The 23,121-nt window shown below is 48.2% G+C and overlaps 1 protein-coding gene across 1 annotated transcript; it reads right to left on the bottom strand.

Moving 5' to 3' along the window:
* Positions 1-819: 819 nt before the first annotated feature.
* LOC119566888 (ovomucoid-like) lies at positions 820-6,138 on the bottom strand. The gene is made up of 4 exons (XM_037905992.2): positions 6,081-6,138; positions 3,388-3,410; positions 1,225-1,340; positions 820-985 (listed from the first exon to the last, which is right to left on the bottom strand). The coding sequence occupies exons 1-4, from the start codon at positions 6,136-6,138 to the stop codon at positions 904-906; spliced, it is 279 nt and encodes a 92-aa protein (XP_037761920.1). The 3' UTR covers positions 820-903.
* Between the last annotated feature and the right edge of the window lie 16,983 nt (positions 6,139-23,121).

The following is a 23,121-nucleotide window of genomic DNA, read 5'->3' as shown; positions in this document are numbered from 1 at the left end:
GGTTGGACTAGATGACCTCCTGAGGTCCCTTCCAACCCTGATATTCTATGATTCTACGATTCTATGAGTCACTGGGATGCGGCGCTGGCTTGCAGCAAGTATCAGCACGGTCAGAGATCTGTCAGGCTCCCCCAGGGCAGCCCAGAAGTGAGGCAGCTTCCATGCACGTGAAGAGCCAAATGTGGCAGGTTGTTGGTCTGCTGCACAAGGCATCAGCGCAGCTCAGACCCCAGTCAGAGGGACTCTGCAGTCCTCTGTGCGCCATGGAGGAGACGGACAGGCTGGGCAGCTCGTGGGTCTCTGGGGGGCAGTATCGGAAGATCAAGGGTTTGTTGGTGTGTAGGGTGTGACGCACAGCATGGATCCACATGCCCACAAGCCCTTTACACCTCCCACCCCGACAAGTAGCCCCCTGGGCTCTGTGTCTGGGTTGGGGATCCTGTATCCTCCCATCCCTTGCTGTTCTCCCAGGTCAAGGCCTTTTACGTGGGCTTTGCTCATGGTCTCATGTTCTGGTCCATGGAGAAGACTCAGGCCTGGAAGGGAGTCAGACACAGGGAACGTGTCCGGGGTTTGTGTATCGATTTATCTTGTAGGAAAAGCCATGGCAGGAGGAGATATAATACTTGCCAGTCTGTGGCTCCCTGAAAGCCTGTGACTGGTTATTGCACTTTGTGTTCTCATTAACTCTGGTCTGTAAGCTGGGGAGAGCTCGTGTGAGACATGGGAGAGCAGAGTCCCTCCTTGGAAAGGGGAAAAAAACCCCACAGAGGTCACAAATTCTGCTGAGTTTGCTTTATTGCATAGACAGGTGGGGAGTCAGCGATGCTCTTAGAGGCCTGGAACCGATGGATGAGAGGAGAACGTGACTCCATGCAGGGATCTGCTTGTGGGAACCAAATGCTAAAGCTCTTCTCTTTCCTTGTCCTCATTGTGCGACCTGCATTCTCCATAATGCTCAAAGCAAAGACTTCCAAGGTTTTCACTAGAGGAAAGAGAGAGACACAGAACTCAGGGCTGCAACCTGATGGCCAACGAGAGCAAAGCATCTGTCAAGGCCCCAGTAGGTCAAATTCACCAGAGCTTATTTGCTGACAGGAAAAATTACACTGAGGAAGTCGACCCAGCCTCTGCGAGGTAAAGATATGGGCACAGGCAGAGCCTTGAATTCCCTCGCGATTGTATTTTAGTTTTTCTTAATGGGCCCTTTATTCTGATACTTACTAGACTGCTCCACAAAAGACACATTTGTTTCCATATGTCTTGCCATCAGTGCCACAGACCGGGTCGTACTCTAAGGTGCACATTTCCGGAGGCTTCTTGTACTCACTGCAGAAACCCTACAGAGAACATTAGTATTGCTGTTACAGTTATTGTCTGCATTTCAGTAGTGCCCCGATGCCCCCACTCGCCCATGGGGCTGGGCATTCTCTGAATAGAGAGGAAGGGACGGTCCTGCCCCCCAGAGCTCACAGTACCTAATCCTGTCCCTAGTCTCTACTGACGTTCTGATTAACTGACTTCCCAATTCCCCTCTCGCTGCCAGGAGGAGCCGGGCCCGTCTCCCTGGTGGAAGAGACGTTTCTGAACCCACATCACATGGTGTGTGAGCGAAGGGGCATCTCCGTAGGCATCAGATGCTAATCTGACATTACCCAGGGTACAATCTGGACTGATGAACAGCTGTGTCCCCTCAATTCTCCAGCCTGGGGTGCCTTTTACACTGCTTTGCTATGAAAGCAACCACTCCTGTTCCTACTCACACACAGCTTCCAGCATGTAAATTACTCCGAGCTGTACGGTATGAGTCCTTTGGCAAGCCACTCTTGAATTACACTGCAGGGGAAGAGCAGCAAATTTCCAGTCCCAGACTTTCCCCCAGAAGTGTGCATCTTGTACTGCCCAGCACCCTCCTGGACCATATAAGCTCCTATAAAGTCTGTCATTTTATTAATAGAAAATGAAATGCACAAATCCTATTGTCGCAAATGGAGTTTTCCAAACACTTCAATCCAAACACACTGGTGTAGATAAAACAAGATTCTTAACTACAGAAAGATAGATTTTAAGTGATTACAAGTAAGGAGGCATCAAAGTCAGAATTGGCTACAAGAAAATAAAAGCAAAACACCACTAATGCCTGACTTATCAAGCTAAGTGAATTGAAAGCAAAAGGTCTCTCTCACCAAATGCTTCAGCAAGCTTTCTGACTGTCATTTCCACCAGGACCCCTCCCCCAGTCCAGTGTTACTTTCCTTGTCTTTGAGGTGTTGTTGATGTCATGGGCAGAGAGAAAAGGAGGAGTGACTTGGGGGGTTTGTTCCCCATTCTTATATTTTTCCCTCTTCTTTGAGCATCATCTCCAGCTGGGGTTCATGCAACAGAAAGTTTGTGGGGATGGGAACTTCCAGCTGTTCCTTTGCCAACAAGTAAATTTCTCGCTCACAGCTTTTTTGCTGCCAAAGAATGGCCCCTTAACCACATGATGGTCCGTTTGATTATGTTGAGACCTGGCTGAGGTGTTAGTTTGTCTTTTGTCTCTGGTTTATGACTGTTTCCCCAGCCTGGGGACATGTCTTATACAGTAGAATCTTATAACTTTACATACAATGGTGCCTCACATACTTAACAGGACAATAATGTTCAGCACATTATGAGTTTTCAAACCATACCTTTCACTGCATACTTTGTACAAAATTTATCACAGTCTTCTTAAAGGGGTGAACATAGGGGTACAGGCTGGTCTAAGAGACGCTTCTGAACCTACCTCATATAGAATGTGAGTGAAAGAGCATCTCCACAGGCAGCAGATGCTCATAAATAAAAAACCTCATGCTCTTGTCATTCCGTCACCTCCTCTGTTCTGTCTCAGTTGCTCCCTGTGTCTCCCCCAGGCCCATCACAGACTGCCCTGTACAATAGTCTATGGAATCCATCACTCTGACCCCATGGCTTACGTCTACTCGGCAAGGAGACACTCCTGGCTAGCTCAGGTCAGCTGACTTGTGCTCGGGCTGTACAATTGCTGTGTAGACATTCAGGCTTGGGCTGGAGCCCGAGCGTTGGTACCTCACGAGGGGGGAGGATCCCAGAGCCCGAACAACTACACCGCAATTTTTAGGCCTGCAGCCCAAGCCCCCTAAGCCCATGTCAGCTCAGCCGGTCCAGCCATGGCCAAGCCCTGGATCTTTTGTTCCAGTGTAGATGTACCCGGGATTCTCAGCCCCAGAGATTCACTCTCCCCTGGCTGGGCACAAGGTAGACTCTGCTTCTGCTTTGAGTCATGAGTTCTAGCATGTTTCTAACCCAGAGATCATGGTCCCTGTGATGTTACAAGCCAGAGACTGGGGAAAGTGATTATTAATGAACAGGGAGAGTTCGACTTACCTTACCAGCCTGGCCAGCAGCATCTGGAACAAAACATACAGACAGAATGAGACTGTTTCAGATTCTCTCTCCCATCCTGGTGCTGGGGTTATTGATGTCCCGAGTTCTGACCAAGTCTCTCTCTTTACTTTTATACAGAGCCTTTTCAAATGTTCTGGTATGGGGTTGTGCCACTAGGGATGTCAGCTCTTGTATATCTGTATTAACCTAATTGACGTCGCAAAGGAGGAACGGAGGAAGAGGAAAACATTTCTTGGGACGTTCCAGAGTGATCCTACTCTAGACAGATGTCTCCTCTACAGGATCTCACCCTCACCTTTGGGGGAGGCTGGGGAGTTTCCTACTTTTCCAGGAACTTCTGAGAAGATATCAGTGCTATTTGTTTTAACCCTTCTCCTTCTGGATGAAGGGTAACATTGTATCTACTCACTCAATTCAGTGAAAGGGTTCAGAAAACATTCATGTTGTCAGCAAGACTTAATCATAAAAATGCAAAGAACTTTCTTTCTTTCTTTCTTTCTTTCTTTGGAGTTTCATGGGGGATCAGTTCAACCATAGAGCGGGATCATGCTTGTCTTAAGCCACCTATAATAAAACAACACCCACATGTTGATCTCCTCTTTAGCTTTTGAAACACAGGCCCCTGCCACTTGAGCCTAAGGACTAGCTCTGTTAGCTGCCAGCTCCATAATACCCTGATGTTCTTTCAAAGCTACATCCAGCCAACAGAGGCCAAGAAACATTCATTGACACCAGTGGTAGCAGGATTGGACCCCAAACTATCCACAACAAAAGTGGTTAATGGCTTTGCTTTCAAAAGCCTGTTACGGAGTCCTGCATTTCAGAGGCATTTCATACCACAGCCACTTTTCTGCCATTGGGTTCTCCTCTTCTCAACAGGCTGCCTAGTCCATTCATTGACACTGTCTGGTGCTGGCCTCTCACATTGGACTCCACTTCAGGTGTCTCTGTTGTTCCCTGATCTCCCTTTAAGTGTGCGGGGTTTCCTGGTTCTGCTTCTTGGTCCTGCTAATTAGGGGCTCTGTTGGGAAACTTGTGATCTGGGTCTTCAGGAGTCCATTTTCAAAGAGCCAACCTAGAGCAATAGGGATTGAATTGTGCCTCGGTGCCTTCAGGAGCAGCCTGCTTTGTCTCTCTCTGTGTTTTGGGTTCTTGTGTGTTAGGGTTCTGGATTCTGAGAAATCATGTCGTAGTACATTACAAGCATCCAGAAAGAGAGTTTTACATTTTACTCTAACATCCGTTTGGATGGTGTGACCATAACACTGCACACTCTGCCACGGACCCTGTCTGGTCCATTCATTGACACTGTCTGAAAAAGACCAGCACACTAAAGGTTGTGTCTCAGCAGCTATTTTGCAGGATCCAGGATCTCACGGGCATCCATAAAAACCTCAGCAGCTTTTGACTCTCTCTCGCTCCCTATCCGATGAAGTGAGCTGTAGCTCACGAAAGCTTATGCTCAAATAAATTGGTTAGTCTCTAAGGCACCACAAGTCCTCGTGTTCTTTTTGCGAATACAGACTAACGCGGCTGCTACTCTGAAACCTCCATTATTTGAGTGTCTCTTCAGAGTTAAGCCCTAGCACAGAATTACATCAACAATGACTCAATTCTAATGAGACGTTTCATTCTGAACAGGTCTGACTCTGTTTGTTAATGAAACTCTATCCAATTGACTAAGATATCAGCCCCCCAAGTGAAGATGATCTGTATTAAGGAGCTATGGATAACGGGATCATCCAGCATTACAAGGTAGGGATTTAACCCCAAAAAAGCAAATGTTTGGAGAGGATCTAAATCCTCCGCTTTCTACTTTGGCAATGCCATAGATCTTGTCATGCTAATAAAGTATCGTTGAATTGAATTAATTCAGGCCATAAAGCAACTCCTACGTAATACAAGGTAAGAAGAAATTTTCCCTGTGGGAAGCTTCCCTCAGAACTGCTGAGGGCCTTGTACATCACTCTAAATACACTGGCACAGGCTAGTGTTGGAAACAGAGATTGGGTAGAAGGGTGCCTGGTCTGATCCAGGGTGGGAATTTTTGACTCCTGATGGTAGGGTAAGTAGATAAAAATTGTGAAAAATTGGGGGGAAGGGGAGGGGAAATAGGCGCCCATATAAGAAAAAGCCCCGAATATTGGGAGTGTCCCTATAAAGTTGGTACATCTGGTCACCCTACCTAATAGCCTCTTTGTGGAGTTTCATAATAAACAATGACAGGAATTAAAATTATTTAGGCAACTAGATCAAGAATTTTACTGCCAACCAACCCCCTTGTCCCCAACAAAATAATCAGAAAACAACCAGAACCGTGGATGAGAAGAAATTCAAAAAGAAAGGGGATTCCATGGATGTTTGTTTTCTAGGGGCTGTGAATCTTTTGAGCTGCCTCGGTTTCTGGCAGAGTCAGTGAGACCCCAACCCAGAGAGAAGCCCGGGAACAGCCCTTCCGAGCTCTGGGATCCGTGCAGGGAGGTCAGCGCTCCTGGAATCAGCCTGCTGCTCAGTGTCCAGGCTGTGCAGTGGCATCTCAGAAATAAACCAGCTGCTCCTGGAATCAGGCACTGTGGGGGTGTGCGAACCCCTATATAGATGAGAGTGAGGCTGGCCCCATCCTTTCGGGTATAGGGCAGGGCTCAGCACAGGCTACAGCCAAAGTGACTCACCTGAGTAGAAGCAGCAAAGTGCCAGAGCGAAGAGCAGAACGGCCCCTGTTATCTTCATGGCGGACGTGGCTGTCTGGTCTGCAGTGGGCTCTTGGTGCTCTGCTCCCTCAGTAAACCTCCCACACAGAGCCCCACTATATATAGGGTGTCGGCGAACCCACCTTCATTGTGACTCACCCTAAATAGTCACTCACAACTCCGGCAACCGGAAGCAAAGCTCTCAGTGGGAATGCCAAGCTGTGAACAATGTTTCCTCCACAACAAGTTTCCAGGATAAGTTGGAGGAAAAGTCACACCCTTGATTTGGTGAATAATGGAGTAGTTATGTGGGCTGAGTGCTCAGCATGGGCACCCAAACCTGGACATTCCTGATTGTCAGGACTGTGCGCGTGGAACATACTCGTCACGCTGCACGTTAAAGGCACCGAGCCAGCAAAGCACCTGACAGTTACCGTGTTACCAGCCTCTTTCGGCCAGACTCTGCAGTCGGTCCCCACAGCAGGGGGAAAGCTGAGCGTAAGCGACGGTCCTGCTGTCCCGATCTTGCACGTATTCTGCCCGGAGCCGGTGCCTGGCCTAGTTTAGAGGAGCTAGAGGGCAGGTCTAACTCAAATATAAAGAACCTCGTGTTCTTGTGATACCATCCCCTCTCTCGTTCCATCTCTGAGTTGCTCCCGGTGCCTCCCACAGGCCCATCACAGATGGTGTCCTGTCCAATAGTGCATGGAATCCATCAGTCTGACCACAGGGATTCGCTCTCCCCTCATTGGGGCCTGGGGTACAATCTGCTCCCACATTGCCTCATGAGTTCCAGCGTGTTTCTAACCCGGAGGTCCTGGTCTCCATGATGCTACATACCGGAGATTGGGGCAAGTGACATTTCATTCACAGTGAGAGTTCGACTCACCCGATGACCCTGGCCGACAGCATCTGGAACAAAACACAGACACAAAGGACACAATGTCAGAGAGAAACCAGCTAAAAACAGTCATCTCTGCCTAGGACGACGGATGCAGATTGCTAACCAGCAACTGGGCCATGGGAAGGAGTCCTGCACCCTCATCCAATTGCTGTGACAAATAGAAACATGGAGAGTAATGCACCCACAGTCTGACCTGAAATCATAGAATCATAGAAAATTAGGGTTGGAAGAGACCTCAGGAGGTCAATTAGTCCAACCCCCGAATAGCATCACTGGGCCTACAATTAATTGCAGGTGCGATTGTTTGTAGTTCCCAGACTGGAGTTTGGTTAAAAGCCCATAATGGCTCCTCAGTAACATCTTTCCAAAGGAAAATGCTGTTTCTGCCATGAGCCACTTCCCTGGCTTAATCCTGACACCCAAACGTCCGTAGCTGGTGCTGAGATGCTTTTTAACAGTCGAGCCCGTGCTGAAGGTTAGAGGGTCAGACACAGAGCTCTGTACAGGCTGCAGCAAAAGTTACTCCCCCTGAAAGCTGGAGAGGAGCCCCAGAGCAAGGAACACAACGACAGCTGCTGTCTTCAGGGTGGAAGTGGTTCGTGGGTCTGCTGCAGTCTGTTGGTGCTGAGCTCTGCAGATGATCTCTCAGTGCAGCCCAAGGGAGGAGATCTCATATATGTAGACAAGAGGTTGGGTTCTCTCTCCACTTGGATTATGAAATCCCTGTCGAAATGGTCACTGACGCTACAAACCAATACAGTGATTGGTCATTCCCGATTCCTAATTCATCATGTCCGGCTGGTCATCTAAGCCAAATGGACATTTGGTGCCCCCTGATTCGTTGGTTGAAACTTTTGCAAAAGGAGGATTGCGTGTGCCAATTAACACATAACAAATGCTTTTCTTATGAGCGACACTCGTCATTGTCACATGAGCACAGGTGTTGGCATGAAGAAGAGCAGTTCACCAACCCTAATGTTAACAATCCCACATTACCGGATGCTCGTAAGTAGGGCAAGAATGTGTCTGTATCAAATACTCTTTGGGGACTGCAATAAATATTCGTGGGGAAAGGTTAAACTGCCCTGACACACATGGGTGAATTCAGCGTAAGCCTTTGTAAATCTTGACGCACCTGCAGAGGAAGGCAGATTAGTTACTTCAGGTGCGTCCGGGGCTCTGCAGGTTGCTGAGAACCGCCACCTTGCATCCCCGTCACATTCCTCTTTGCTGTCCCGCACCAGAAACCAGCATACTCCAGGATCCGTGCGCCCTGTCCCTCGCGCACTGCCAGCCCCTTTACCATTCAAGCCCCTGCCAGTCTGTTGGTACCAGCAGCTGGGAAATTTGATCTGGGCCAGGAGGGAGGGGAAGTGGCCACGTGGCACCAGCGTGCAGCCAGTCGCCTCGTGTCCATATGTTAATGGGCACAGGCAGAGCTCCCTCGGGGCAGCCCCGAACGAAGGCAGCAGAGAGGTCTGCTGGGATCCAGAGGGGCGGGACAAGCAGTGGCTGGGCTGCGTGGGGCAGGAAGGCAGCACAGAGCCCATGCGGCGGGACCCCTCCGCCCCTTGTGCACCACGGAGGTCGTGGCTGGGTTCAGCGTACAGGTCTCTGCAGCGGGGATCGGGGGGGGGTGCGGGGTCGCTGTGGACTATGGCACGGGGGGACACCACATGGCCCCAGTGCTGCTGCGGGGGAAGCGGTGGGATGTTCCCTTCTCTGCTCCCAAACGCAGGAGCAGCTGGGAAGCGGGTAACTGTCTGGGTGCACCGGGCCCTGCTTCTGGGCTGGGGATTCCCTCCTCCCCTCTGTCTTTTTATCTACCCCTTTCCTAATGATTCCCAGCATTCTGTTCGCTGTTTTGACTGCCGCTGCACACTGAGTGGGTGTTTTCAGTAAACTCTCCGCAATGACTCCAAGCTCTCTTTCTTGAGTGGTAACAGCTAATTTAGACCCATCATTTTATAGGTATAGTTGGGATGATGTTTTCCAATGTGCACTGCTTTGCATTTATCAACGTTGAATCTCTTCTGCCATTTTGTTGCCAAGTCACCCAGTTTTGTGAGATTCTTTTGTAGCTCTTCACAGTCTGCCTGGGATTTAACTATCTTGAGTAGTTTTGTATCATCTGCAAATTTTGCCACCTCACTGTTCATCCCTTTTCCCAGGTCATTTATGAACATGTTGAATAGGACTGGCCCCAGTACAGACCCGTGGGGGACACCACTGTTCACCTCTCTCCATTCTGAGAACTGACCATTTATTCCTACCCTTTGTTTCCTATCTTTTAACCAGTTACCAATCCATGAGAGAACCTTCTCTCTTATCCCATGACTGCTTACTTTGCTTAATAGCCTCTGGCGAGGGACCTTGTCAAAGGTTTTCTGAAAATCTAAGTACACTATATCCACTGGATCCCCCTTGTCCAAATGCTTGTTGACCCCCTCAAAGAGTTCTAGTAGATTGGTGAGGCATGATTTCCCTTTAAAAAACCATGTTGACTCTTCCCCAAGAAATTATGTTCATCTCTGTGTCTGACAATTTTGTTCTTTACTATAGTTTCAACCAGTTTGCCCGGTACTGAAGTCAGGCTTACTGGCCTGTAATTGCTGGGGTCACCTCTGGAGCCCTTTTAAAAAATTGGCCCCACATTAGCTAACCTCCAGCCATTTGGCACAGAAGCTGATTGACATGATAGGTTAGAGACTACAGTTAGTAGTCCTGCAATTTCACATCTGAGTTCCTTCAGAACTCTTGGGTGAATCCCACCTGGTCCTGGTGACTTATTACTCTTTAATTTATCAATTTGTTCCAAAACCTCCTCTGATGACACCTCAGTCTGGGACAGTTCCTCAGATTTGTCACCTAAAAAGAGTGGCTCAGGTTTAGGAATCTCCCTCACATCCTCAGCCGTGAAGACTGATGCAAAGAATTCATTTAGTTTCTCCACAATGGCCTTATCGTCCTTGAGTGCTCCTTTAGCACCTTGATCGTCCAGTTGCCCCACTGGTTGTTTAGCAGGCTTCCTGCTTCTGATGTAATTAAAAAAATGTTTGCTATTACTTGTTGAGTCTTTGGCTAGCTGTTCCTCAAATTCTTTTTTGGCCTTCCTAATTATATTTTTATACTTCATTTGCCAGAGTTCATGCTCCTTTCTATTTTCCTCACTAGGATTTAACTTCCACTTTTCGTAGGATGCCTTTTTTGCCTCTCACTGCTTCTCTTACTTTGTTGTTTCGCCATGGCGGCTCTTTTTCAGTTCTCTTACTATGTTTTTGAATTTGGGGTATACATTTAAGTTGAGCCTCTATTATGGTGTCTTTAAAAAGTTTCCATGCAGCTTGCAGGGATTGTACTTTTGGTGCTGTACCCTTTAATTTCTGTTTAACTAACCTCCTCGTTTTTGTGTCATTCCCCTTTCTGAAACTAAATGCTACAGTGTTGGGCCGCTGTGGTGTTTTCCCCGCCACAGGGATGTTAAATTTAATTATATTATGGTCACTATTACCAAGAGGTCCAGCTATAGTCACCTCTTGGACCTGATCCTGTGCTCCACTTAGGACTAAATCAAGAATTACCTCTCCTCTTGTGGGTTCCAGGACTAGCTGCTCCAAGAAGCAGTCATTTAAGGTGTCAAGAAACTTTCTCTCTGCATCCCGTCCTGAGGTGACATGAACCCAGTCATTATGGGATAGTTGAAATCCTCGATTATTATTAAGTTTTTAATTTTAATAGCCTCTCTAATCTCCCTGAACATTTCACAGTCACTATCACCATCCTGGTCAGCTGGTCGGTAATATATCCCTACTGGTATATTCTTATCATTCCAGCATGGAATTACTATCCAGAGAGATTCTATGGCACAGTTTGGTTCATTTAAGATTTTTACTTCATTTGATTCTCCACTTTCTTTCACATACAGTGCCACTCCCCCACCAGCATGACCTGTTCTGTCCTTCCGATGTATTTTGTACCCTGGTATTACTGTGTCCCAGTGATTATCCTCATTCCACCAGGTTTCTGTGATGCCTGTTATATCAATAGCCTCATTTAGTACGAGGCGCTCTAGTTCACCCATCTTATTATTGGTATATAAGCACTTTTAAAACGTGTCGCTTTTTAGCTGTTTCCCGTTGCATGATGTAATTAAATGAGACTTTTTTTCATTTGACTGTTTCTCATCAGATCCTACCTGTACTTTACCATCTTCCATCCTCTCCTCCTTACTAGGACATAGACAATCTCCATTAGTAGATCCTGCCCTAAGGGATGTCTCTGTCCCAACCACGTGCTCCTCCGCACCTCTGGGCTTTCCCCCAGCCCTTAGTTTTAAAACTGCTCAATGACCTTTTTAATTTTAAGTGGCAGCAATCTGGTTCCAATCTGGTTTAGGTGGAGCCCATCCTTCCTGTTTAGACTCCCCCTTTCCCAAGAGTCATTTCGGGCTGCCCCTTTATACCAACCTCCCCGTTCTTTGTCTCCGACGTCTCCCTGCCCCCAGACTCTCCCGAGTCACTGGGAGTCCCCCAGGGCAGCCCAGAAATGAGGCAGCTTCCATGCGCGTGAAGAGCCAATGTGGCGGGTTGTTGGTCTGCTGCACAGGGAATCAGCGCAGCTCAGACCCCAGTCAGAGGGACTCTGCAGTCCTCTGTGCGCCATGGAGGAGACGGACAGGCTGGGCAGCTCGTGGGTCTCTGGGGGGCAGTATCGGAAGGATCAGGGGTTTGTTGGTGTGTAGGGTGTGACGCACAGCATGGATCCACATGCCCACAAGCCCTTTACACCTCCCACCCCGACAAGTAGCCCCCTGGGCTCTATGTCTGGGTTGGGGATCCTGTATCCTCCCATCCCTTGCTGTTCTCCCAGGTCAAGGCTTTTACGTGGGCTTTGCTCACGGTCTCATGTTCTGGTCCATGGAGAACACTCAGGCCTGGAAGGGAGTCAGACACAGGGAACGTGTCCGGGGTTTGTGTATCGATTTATCTTGTAGGAAAAGCCATGGCAGGAGGAGATATAATACTTGCCAGTCTGTGGCTCCCTGAAAGCCTGTGACTGGTTATTGCACTTTGTGTTCTCATTAACTCTGGTCTGTAAGCTGGGGAGAGCTCGTGTGAGACACGGGAGAGCAGAGTCCCTCCTTAGAAAGGGGAAAAAAACCCCACAGAGGTCACAAATTCTGCTGAGTTTGCTTTATTGCATAGACAGGTGGGGAGTCAGCGATGCTCTTAGAGGCCTGGAACCGATGGATGAGAGGAGAATGTGACTCCATGCAGGGATCTGCTCGTGGGAACCAAATGCTAAAGCTCTTCTCTTTCCTTGTCCTCATTGTGCGACCTGCATTCTCCATAATGCTCAAAGCAAAGACTTCCAAGGTTTTCACTAGAGGAAAGAGAGAGACACAGAACTCAGGGCTGCAACCTGATGGCCAATGAGAGCAAAGCATCTGTCAAGGCCGCAATAGGTCAAATTCACCAGAGCTTATTTGCTGACAGGAAAAATTACACTGAGGAAGTCGACCCAGCCTCTGCGAGGTAAAGATATGGGCACAGGCAGAGCCTTGAATTCCCTCACGATTGTATTTTAGTTTTTGTTAATGGGCCCTTTATTCTGATACTTACTAGACTGCTCCACAAAAGAAACATTTGTTTCCATATGTCTTGCCATCAGTGCCACAGACCGGGTCGTACTGTAAGGTGCAGATTTCCGGAGGCTCCTTGTACTCACTGCAGAAACCCTACAGAGAACATTAGTATTGCTGTTACAGTTATTGTCTGCATTTCAGTAGTGCCCCGATGCCCCCACTCGCCCATGGGGCTGGGCATTCTCTGAATAGAGAGGAAGGGACGGTCCTGCCCCCCAGAGCTCTCAGTACCTAATCCTGTCCCTAGTCTCTACTGACGTTCTGATTAACTGACTTCCCAATTCCCCTCTCGCTGCCAGGAGGAGCCGGGCCCGTCTCCCTGGTGGAAGAGACGTTTCTGAACCCACATCACATGGTGTGTGAGCGAAGGGGCATCTCCGTAGGCATCAGATGCGAATCTGACATTACCCAGGGTACAATCTGGACTGATGAACAGCTGTGTCCCCTCAATTCTCCAGCCTGGGGTGCCTTTTACACTGCTTTGCTATGAAAGCAACCACTCCTGTTCCTACTCACACGCAGCTTCCAGCATGTAAATTACTCCGAGCTGTACGGTATGAGTCCTTTGGCAAGCCACTCTTGAATTACACTGCAGGGGAAGAGCAGCAAATTTCCAGTCCCAGACTTTCCCCCAGAAGTGTGCATCTTGTACTGCCCAGCACCCTCCTGGACCATATAAGCTCCTCTAAAGTCTGTCATTTTATTAATAGAAAATGAAATGCACAAATCCTATTGTCACAAATGGAGTTTTCCAAACACTTCAATCCAAACACACTGGTTTAGATTAAACAAGATTCTTAACTACAGAAAGATAGATTTTAAGTGATTACAAGTAAGGAGGCATCAAAGTCAGAACTGGCTACAAGAAAATAAAAGCAAAACACCACTAATGCCTGACTTATCAAGCTAAGTGAATTGAAAGTAAAAGGTCTCTCTCACCAAATGCTTCAGCAGTCTTTCTGACTGTCATTTCCACCAGGACCCCTCCCCCAGTCCAGTGTTACTTTCCTTGTCTTTGAGGTGTTGTTGATGTCATGGGCAGAGAGAAAGGGAGGAGTGACTTGGGGGGTTTGTTCCCCATTCTTATATTTTTCCCTCTTCTTTGAGCATCATCTCCAGCTGGGGTTCATGCAACAGAAAGTTTGTGGGGATGGGAACCTCCAGCTGTTCCTTTGCCAACAAGTATATTTCTTGCTCACAGCTTTTTTGCTGCCAAAGAATGGCCCCTTAACCACGTGGTGGTCCGTTTGATTATGTTGAGACCTGGCTGAGGTGTTAGTTTGTCTTTTGTCTCTGGTTTATGACTGTTTCCCCAGCCTGGGGACATGTCTTATACAGTAGAATCTTATAACTTTACATACAATGGTGCCTCACATACTTAACAGGACAATAATGTTCATTATGAGTTTTCAAACCATACCTTACACTGCATACTTTGTACAAAATTTATCACAGTCTTCTTAAAGGGGTGAACATAGGGGTACAGGCTGGTCTAAGAGACGCTTCTGAACCTACCTCATATAGAATGTGAGTGAAAGAGCATCTCCACAGGCAGCAGATGCTCATAAATAAAAAACCTCATGCTCTTGTCATACCGTCACCTCCTCTGTTCTGTCTCAGTTGCTCCCTGTGTCTCCCCCAGGCCCATCACAGACTGCCCTGTACAATAGTCTATGGAATCCATCACTCTGACCCCATGGCTTACGTCTACTCGGCAAGGAGACACTCCTGGCTAGCTCAGGTCAGCTGACTTGGGCTCGGGCTGTACAATTGCTGTGTAGACATTCAGGCTTGGGCTGGAGCCCGAGCGTTGGTACCTCACGAGGGGGGAGGATCCCAGAGCCCGAACATCTACACCGCAATTTTTAGGCCTGCAGCCCAAGCCCCCTAAGCCCATGTCAGCTCAGCCGGTCCAGCCATGGCCAAGCCCTGGATCTTTTGTTCCAGTGTAGATGTACCCGGGATTCTCAGCCCCAGAGATTCACTCTCCCCTGGCTCGGGCACGAGGTAGACTCTGCTTCTGCTTTGAGTCATGAGTTCTAGCATGTTTCTAACCCAGAGATCATGGTCCCTGTGATGTTACAAGCCAGAGACTGGGGAAAGTGATTATTAATGAACAGGGAGAGTTCGACTTACCTTACCAGCCTGGCCAGCAGCATCTGGAACAAAACATACAGACAGAATGAGACTGTTTCAGATTCTCTCTCCCATCCTGGTGCTGGGGTTATTGATGTCCCGAGTTCTGACCAAGTCTCTCTCTTTACTTTTATACAGAGCCTTTTCAAATGTTCTGGTATGGGGCTGTGCCACTAGGGATGTCAGCTCTTGTATATCTGTATTAACTGAATTGACGTCGCAAAGGAGGAACGGAGGAAGAGGCAAACATTCTTGGGACGTTCCAGAGTGATCCTATTTTAGACAGGTGTCTCCTCTACAGGATCTCACCCTCACCTTTGGGGGAGGCTGGGGAGTTTCCTACTTTTCCAGGAACTTCTGAGAAGATATCAGTGCTATTTGTTTTAACCCTTCTCCTTCTGGATGAAGGGTAACACTGTATCTACTCACTCAATTCAGTGAAAGGGTTCAGAAAACATTCATGTTGTCAGCAAGACTTAATCATAAAAATGCAAAGAACTTTCTTTCTTTCTTTGGAGTTTCATGGGGGATCAGTTCAACCATAGAGCGGGATCATGCTTGTCTTAAGCCACCTATAATAAAACAACACCCACATGTTGATCTCCTCTTTAGCTTTTGAAACACAGGCCCCTGCCACTTGAGCCTACGGACTAGCTCTGTTAGCTGCCAGCTCCATAATACCCTGATGTTCTTTCAAAGCTACATCCAGCCAACAGAGGCCAAGAAACATTCATTGACACCAGTGGTAGCAGAATTGGACCCCAAACTATCCACAACAAAAGTGGTTAATGGCTTTGCTTTCAAAAGCCTGTTACGGAGTCCTGCATTTCAGAGGCATTTCATACCACAGCCACTTTTCTGCCATTGGGTTCTCCTCTTCTCAACAGGCTGCCTAGTCCATTCATTGACACTGTCTGGTGCTGGCCTCTCACATTGGACTCCACTTCAGGTGTCTCTGTTGTTCCCTGATCTCCCTTTAAGTGTGCGGGGTTTCCTGGTTCTGCTTCTTGGTCCTGCTAATTAGGGGCTCTGTTGGGAAACTTGTGATCTGGGTCTTCAGGAGTCCATTTTCAAAGAGCCAACCTAGAGCAATAGGGATTGAATTGTGCCTCGGTGCCTTCAGGAGCAGCCTGCTTTGTCTCTCTCTGTGTTTTGGGTTCTTGTGTGTTAGGGTTCTGGATTCTGAGAAATCATGTCGTAGTACATTACAAGCATCCAGAAAGAGAGTTTTACATTTTACTCTAACATCCGTTTGGATGGTGTGACCATAACACTGCACACTCTGCCACGGACCCTGTCTGGTCCATTCATTGACACTGTCTGAAAAAGACCAGCACACTAAAGGTTGTGTCTCAGCAGCTATTTTGCAGGATCCAGGATCTCACGGGCATCCATAAAAACCTCAGCAGCTTTTGACTCTCTCTCGCTCCCTATCCGATGAAGTGAGCTGTAGCTCACGAAAGCTTATGCTCAAATAAATTGGTTAGTCTCTAAGGCACCACAAGTCCTCGTGTTCTTTTTGCGAATACAGACTAACGCGGCTGCTACTCTGAAACCTCCATTATTTGAGTGTCTCTTCAGAGTTAAGCCCTAGCACAGAATTACATCAACAATGACTCAATTCTAATGAGACGTTTCATTCTGAACAGGTCTGACTCTGTTTGTTAATGAAACTCTATCCAATTGACTAAGATATCAGCCCCCCAAGTGAAGATGATCTGTATTAAGGAGCTATGGATAACGGGATCATCCAGCATTACAAGGTAGGGATTTAACCCCAAAAAAGCAAATGTTTGGAGAGGATCTAAATCCTCCGCTTTCTACTTTGGCAATGCCATAGATCTTGTCATGCTAATAAAGTATCGTTGAATTGAATTAATTCAGGCCATAAAGCAACTCCTACGTAATACAAGGTAAGAAGAAATTTTCCCTGTGGGAAGCTTCCCTCAGAACTGCTGAGGGCCTTGTACATCACTCTAAATACACTGGCACAGGCTAGTGTTGGAAACAGAGATTGGGTAGAAGGGTGCCTGGTCTGATCCAGGGTGGGAATTTTTGACTCCTGATGGTAGGGTAAGTAGATAAAAATTGTGAAAAATTGGGGGGAAGGGGAGGGGAAATAGGCGCCCATATAAGAAAAAGCCCCGAATATTGGGAGTGTCCCTATAAAGTCGGTACATCTGGTCACCCTACCTAATGGCCTCTTTGTGGAGTTTCATAATAAACAATGACAGGAATTAAAATTATTTAGGCAACTAGATCAAGAATTTTACTGCCAACCAACCCCCTTGTCCCCAACAAAATAATCAGAAAACAACCAGAACCGTGGATGAGAAGAAATTCAAAAAGAAAGGGGATTCCATGGATGTTTGTTTTCTAGGGGCTGTGAATCTTTTGAGCTGCCTCGGTTTCTGGCAGAGTCAGTGAGACCCCAACCCAGAGAGAAGCCCGGGAACAGCCCTTCCGAGCTCTGGGATCCGTGCAGGGAGGTCAGCGCTCCTGGAATCAGCCTGCTGCTCAGTGTCCAGGCTGTGCAGTGGCATCTCAGAAATAAACCAGCTGCTCCTGGAATCAGGCACTGTGGGGGTGTGCGAACCCCTATATAGATGAGAGTGAGGCTGGCCCCATCCTTTCGGGTATAGGGCAGGGCTCAGCACAGGCTACAGCCAAAGTGACTCACCTGAGTAGAAGCAGCAAAGTGCCAGAGCGAAGAGCAGAACGGCCCCTGTTATCTTCATGGCGGACGTGGCTGTCTGGTCTGCAGTGGGCTCTTGGTGCTCTGCTCCCTCAGTAAACCTCCCACACAGAGCCCCACTATATATAGGGTGTGGGAGAACCCACCTTCATTGTGACTCACCCTAAATAGTCACTCACAACTCCGGCAACCGGAAGCAAAGCTCTCAGTGGGAATGCCAAGCTGTGAACAATGTTTCCTCCACAACAAGTTTCCAGGATAAGTTGGAGGAAAAGTCACACCCTTGATTTGGTGAATAATGGAGTAGTTATGTGGGCTGAGTGCTCAGCATGGCGCACATGGGCACCCAAACCTGGACATTCCTGATTGTCAGGACTGTGCGCGTGGAACATACTCGTCACGCTGCACGTTAAAGGCACCGAGCCAGCAAAGCACCTGACAGTTACCGTGTTACCAGCCTCTTTCGGCCAGACTCTGCAGTCGGTCCCCACAGCAGGGGGAAAGCTGAGCGTAAGCGACGGTCCTGCTGTCCCGATCTTGCACGTATTCTGCCCGGAGCCGGTGCCTGGCCTAGTTTAGAGGAGCTAGAGGGCAGGTCTAACTCATTCTAATGGCCTGTGACCCCAAGAAGCTGTTTCCAGTGTCGTGAGATTCCAGGATCTTGGTTCTGTCCCCTTCCCCCAGTTGTGCGCCCTGCGGCAGCTGCAGTGATGGGGTGACCCAGGAGATTTTATGGCACCTGGAGATCCTGTGCACAGGAGAGATGCTGCTGTGCCCAGCTAATCCATCTTGAAGACAGCTTTGCGATGGTGCCGCATCATTGAACTGCCAGAACTCAGGTGATGCTCTGACTCTTCATCTCCTTGTGAAGCCTGGGAGCTGTGCTCAGTTCTCTGCTCAGCCAGACATGAGAAAATCCCGTCAGCATCTTCTCTCGAGCCAGCCAGCTTTCGGGAGATGCTGTTGCCTTTGGGTCTGCACCTCCTGAGCAACCCAGCAACTCAGCCTTGTGTTCCAGTCTGCTGGGCCACTTTGTGGGACAGGTTTAGCCCAGTGTTGACTTAGGGCCCAACCCTGCATGATGCTGGGTACCCTCGAGAAGCTCTGAGAGCTATTTAGGATAAAACCAATCATACTAATGTAACCCTTCTGCCAGGCCAAGTTGATAGCAGCAAGGGCCGGGTGCAGTACGCAAGGGGTTCCCTCTCATCAAAGCAAATGCAAAACTGGCTCGAGCCCCCACCCAGTGACCTGGGAAAATCTTACACACCCCCTGGGCGCCTCAAGGAGGCAATACTTCCCCTCTCGCAAGCACAGAGTCTCGGTGTAGCAGAGAATCTTTAATAACATGAGGTAAACGACATCAGCATTAAATTGGGGAAGCACCACATCTAGTGTTCATTAACCAAACCATGAGCAAAGACCCACCCCAGCAAATTGGGCCACATCCTTTCCCTCGGGTTCTTGAGTCCCAGAACCCAAACGTCTCTTGAGTCCAGCAATCCACAAATCACCCAAAGTCCACAAAGTCCAGTCCCAGAGTTCAAAAGTTCATCTGCAGAGTGTTACTCTCCAGTCTGGCTAAAAATATGCTTGTGTCGGGGGGAAGAGGCCAGGGGCACCTTACGTGACCTGAAGCTGACTGCCCCACAGGGCTCTGCTCCACCGTCTCACGAACAAATGGCTCCGCTCTGCACAGCTCCGCCAGCCTATCCATGAACAGCACCACTGCACTCTAGATCTTCCAGCTCCCCAGTACTTGACACAGTGCTCAGTGATTCCAGCTCACAGTAGTGGGAGCCTTAGTGCTGATGCACCATAAGACCAAAATGAATACAACACAGTACCGCTAGCAAGACTCTTAATAGACCCAAAATTAGCTCTGACATTCCACAGTGGAGAGAGACAGAGGTGCAATTGGCATTGCAGGCCCTCACAAAGGGGCCCACACCACCAGGTACTAACACCTGTCTCAAGCCTCTCTCAATTCACAGAGTTTTGGAACCCATGTCCCTTGCCTAGCGAGTGCTACTTAGTTGATGGTGAGTCCCTCCATCATAACAAAAGGCCAAGTACAGTTCCAAGCACAGTTCCCATAATCAGGGTAATAACAATTTATTCTTCCTGCCCCAATAACAGAGACACTGGGGATCCCACAACAGCCAAAGTGACCATTTGGGCAGCTATGGCCTCATTCTAGGCAGGGTGGGTGTGCCTATGCAAATGATATCAGCCCCTGAAGTTATTTTCCACAACTTGCCACACCTTACCACCAGATGTCAGGGTGGAGCTCAGCCTGGCTCTGCTTACACTAATATGAATGACTGTATCTCCTTGGACTGATCTTGCTTACCTTCCCCATGGCAGCATGAATGCTCCATTAAAGGTTTCAGAGTAGCAGCCGTGTTAGTCTGTATTCGCAAAAAGAAAAGGAGGACTTGTGGCACCTTAGAGACTAACCAATTTATTTGAGCATGAGCTTTCGTGAGCTACAGCTCACTTCATCGGATGCATACTGTGGAAACTGCAGAAGACATTATATACACAGAGACCATGAAACAATACCTCCTCCCACCCCACTCTCCTGCTGGTAATAGCTTATCTAAAGTGATCACTCTCCTTACAATGTGTATGAAAATCAAGTTGGGCCATTTCCAGCACAAATCCAGGTTTTCTCACCCCCCCCCCCCCCCCGCAAAACACACACACACAAACTCACTCTCCCGCTGGTAATAGCTTATCCAAAGTGACCACTCTCTTTACAATGTGTATGATAATCAAGTTGGGCCATTTCCAGCACAAATCCAGGTTTTCTCACCCCCCCCCCCCCAGCAGGAGAGTTTTCTCACTCTCACCAGCAAAAGAGTGAGTTTGAGTGTGTATGGGGGTGGGGGTGTGAGAAAACCTGGATTTGTGCTGGAAATGGCCCACCTTGATTATCATACACATTGTAAAGAGAGTGGTCACTTTGGATGGGCTATTACCAGCAGGAGAGTGAGTTTGTGTGTGTGGTTTTTGGAAAAGGGGGGGGGGGTGAGAAAACCTGGATTTGTGCTGGAAATGGCCCACCTTGATTATCATACACATTGTAAAGAGAGTGGTCACTTTGGATGGGCTATTACCAGCAGGAGAGTGAGTTTGTGTGGGGGGGGGTGGAGGGTGAGAAAACCTGGATTTGTGCTGGAAATGGCCCAACTTGATTATCATACACATTGTAAGGAGAGTGATCACTTTAGATAAGCTATTACCAGCAGGAGAGTGGGTTTGTGGGGGGAGAGAAAACCTTTTGTAGTGGTAAACACCCATTTTTTTCATGGTTTGTGTGCATAAAAAGATCTTCTGTACTTTCCACAGTATGCATCCGATGAAGTGAGCTGTAGCTCACGAAAGCTTATGCTCAAATAAATTGGTTAGTCTCTAAGGTGCCACAAGTACTCCTTTTCTTTTTGCCATTAAAGGTTGGGACTTACCAACCGGGGCTATCTAAGTCCCCCAGTGCAAGTGGAAGGACATGACCAGAGATTTTTTTTTAGCAGTTTCCAGTACAATGTTCTATCTTTCCGTGTTGATGCCCCTTGAGTTCTCAGTCTCCAGCAACCCAGTGAACAGCAATTCTTTGGAGAGGAATGTGACTTTTGCCTGTAATTCCTCTTCTCCATATGTTATAATTTGACTGCACAAGTACTCTCTCTATCCCCTTCCTTTTCCTCAGAGTTGGGAGGAGAGATATTTTGGGTGTCAAAGTTTGTGTTCATACCATCCTAGAGGTGGGATGGGAACTGTAGAGAGATCTTAACTTCATGCCCTTCCTGGAATTGAAGCAGGGCTTCCTAGGAGATGCTGAGGTACCGGCAATGTGTCTGTGCACATGGAACAACTACCAGTACCTCCTGGGGCATAACATCTTGGAGAATGGGGAGGGAATTCCTGCTTGTCTCCCACTAGAAGCTCAAGACCCAATGGACTCCAATACCATGGTGATGGGCAGGATGCAAATGCCTAGGCTTGTTAGACAGATGGACAGACAGAGACAATTCTTCCAGGAAAAAATCAAGATGGTGTCCAGAAGAGGAGGCGAAAGAAGAAGAGTTCATCATGGTGAGTAACTTGTGGCTCTTAGAAACCGCATCTAACCTGCAGCTTTGCATCGGAGACTGCAGATGATGGTCTCTTGGCGATATGGGAATAGTTGGGAGAGCTTCTTTACAAACGGTGTCTCCATCATACAGCAAGCTGTAAGACGTTCTTGTGAGCTGCTCTTCTTGTTTATTGCTAGCCAAGAGAAGCAAGGGAGGGCAGCTGTGGTTAAGTACAAGTGTAGCTGATGCTTCCCCTACTCATGTTTCATGCCTTCACACAGGCCAAATTGGTATTTGGCATAAAGCCATTGTAGACACTATCATGTCAAAATGTGCATGGCATCAAGATGGACCTGTGTGCCATCTCAGCTTCTGGCCACATAACGGAGCGGTACATGCTTGATGGTAATGGGCAGCTCCTCAAAATGTGCTGGCCCTCTGGATTTCAGCGTCTGTTTTGATGTGTATGGAAAACCCATTAAAATATGCCCGGCCTTGACTCCCTCGGGGTACATTTCGACAGACACAGGAAGCCTATCCAGATATGTCCTGCCCTGGTTTTCACTCCCAGCGCCAATGGGGCAGAGTCGGATTAATTTACCGAGCCAGAGACCTTCAGCTTCCGTCGTCCCTGCTGAGGACATTTGGAAATTAGGAGAGAACACGGAAGAGATTTGTGCTGTTTCCTTGTTCAGTATAAATGAATCCATAAAACCAGAGCTGGGTGCCCGCTAAGGCTGGTCAAGACATCAACGTGCCTCACACACACTTTTAAAATAAGGAAATGGAAGGTTAGGGCAAGCACCACCACACACACCCCCACTCCTCTACCCAGCGACACGGGCCTCATTGCGAGCACCAGCACCACGCACCCCAGAGAATGCAGCACACCCAACCATCCCTTCTTCACAGCCCCGCCCTGCTCAAAGATCCTCTGGGACACAACACAAACATCCCCAGGCTAGCAACACCCATTCCCCATGCCTTGGGTTCAGATGAACCCACAAGAATGTTACAGGAGGGGCGTATGACAAAACACTGTTGTATTCCTCTTCTTAATGGCTCTAAAAGGCATTCACATGCTGCAGCAGAGAATGCAAGGAGCCAGCATTAATCACTTTCTCTGCTGGCTGACAAGGGCACAGAAAGATTCAAGTTCTGTTGAATAAGGTTCTTCTGTCTAAAACCCTACCTGCTCTTACCCTGCGTCAGACAGCCGGTGTCCAGATAAAGTCTGGGTTCCATGGTGTGGACAGATTGTCTGGGATCTGGATGAGAGGGGCTTCCTGGGGGTTTCACCTCCATCTGTCACAGCTCCCATCTCTCAGTTCATGGCACTACCCCTGCAGTGCAGACTTTTGTCATGACATCTCCTCTCCTGGCCTGTGCTGCTCTGGTGAAGTTTTTATAAACTTTGGGGAAAGTTCCCCTACCATGGGAGAGCACCTCAGCAAAGGGTTAAGAGCATTCTTGGCTCCACCAGCAGTGATAATTATATTTCAAAGAAGACAGGCAAACCCCAACTCTTAAAAGGCACCAGATTCAATTAAATACCCTGCCAGAGT

This window comes from Chelonia mydas, chromosome 8 (assembly GCF_015237465.2).
Source record: "Chelonia mydas isolate rCheMyd1 chromosome 8, rCheMyd1.pri.v2, whole genome shotgun sequence".
NCBI classification, from domain to species: domain Eukaryota; kingdom Metazoa; phylum Chordata; order Testudines; family Cheloniidae; genus Chelonia; species Chelonia mydas.
The sequence above is the reverse complement of the archived record's forward strand: the minus strand, read 5'-3'. Positions and strand labels throughout refer to the sequence as shown.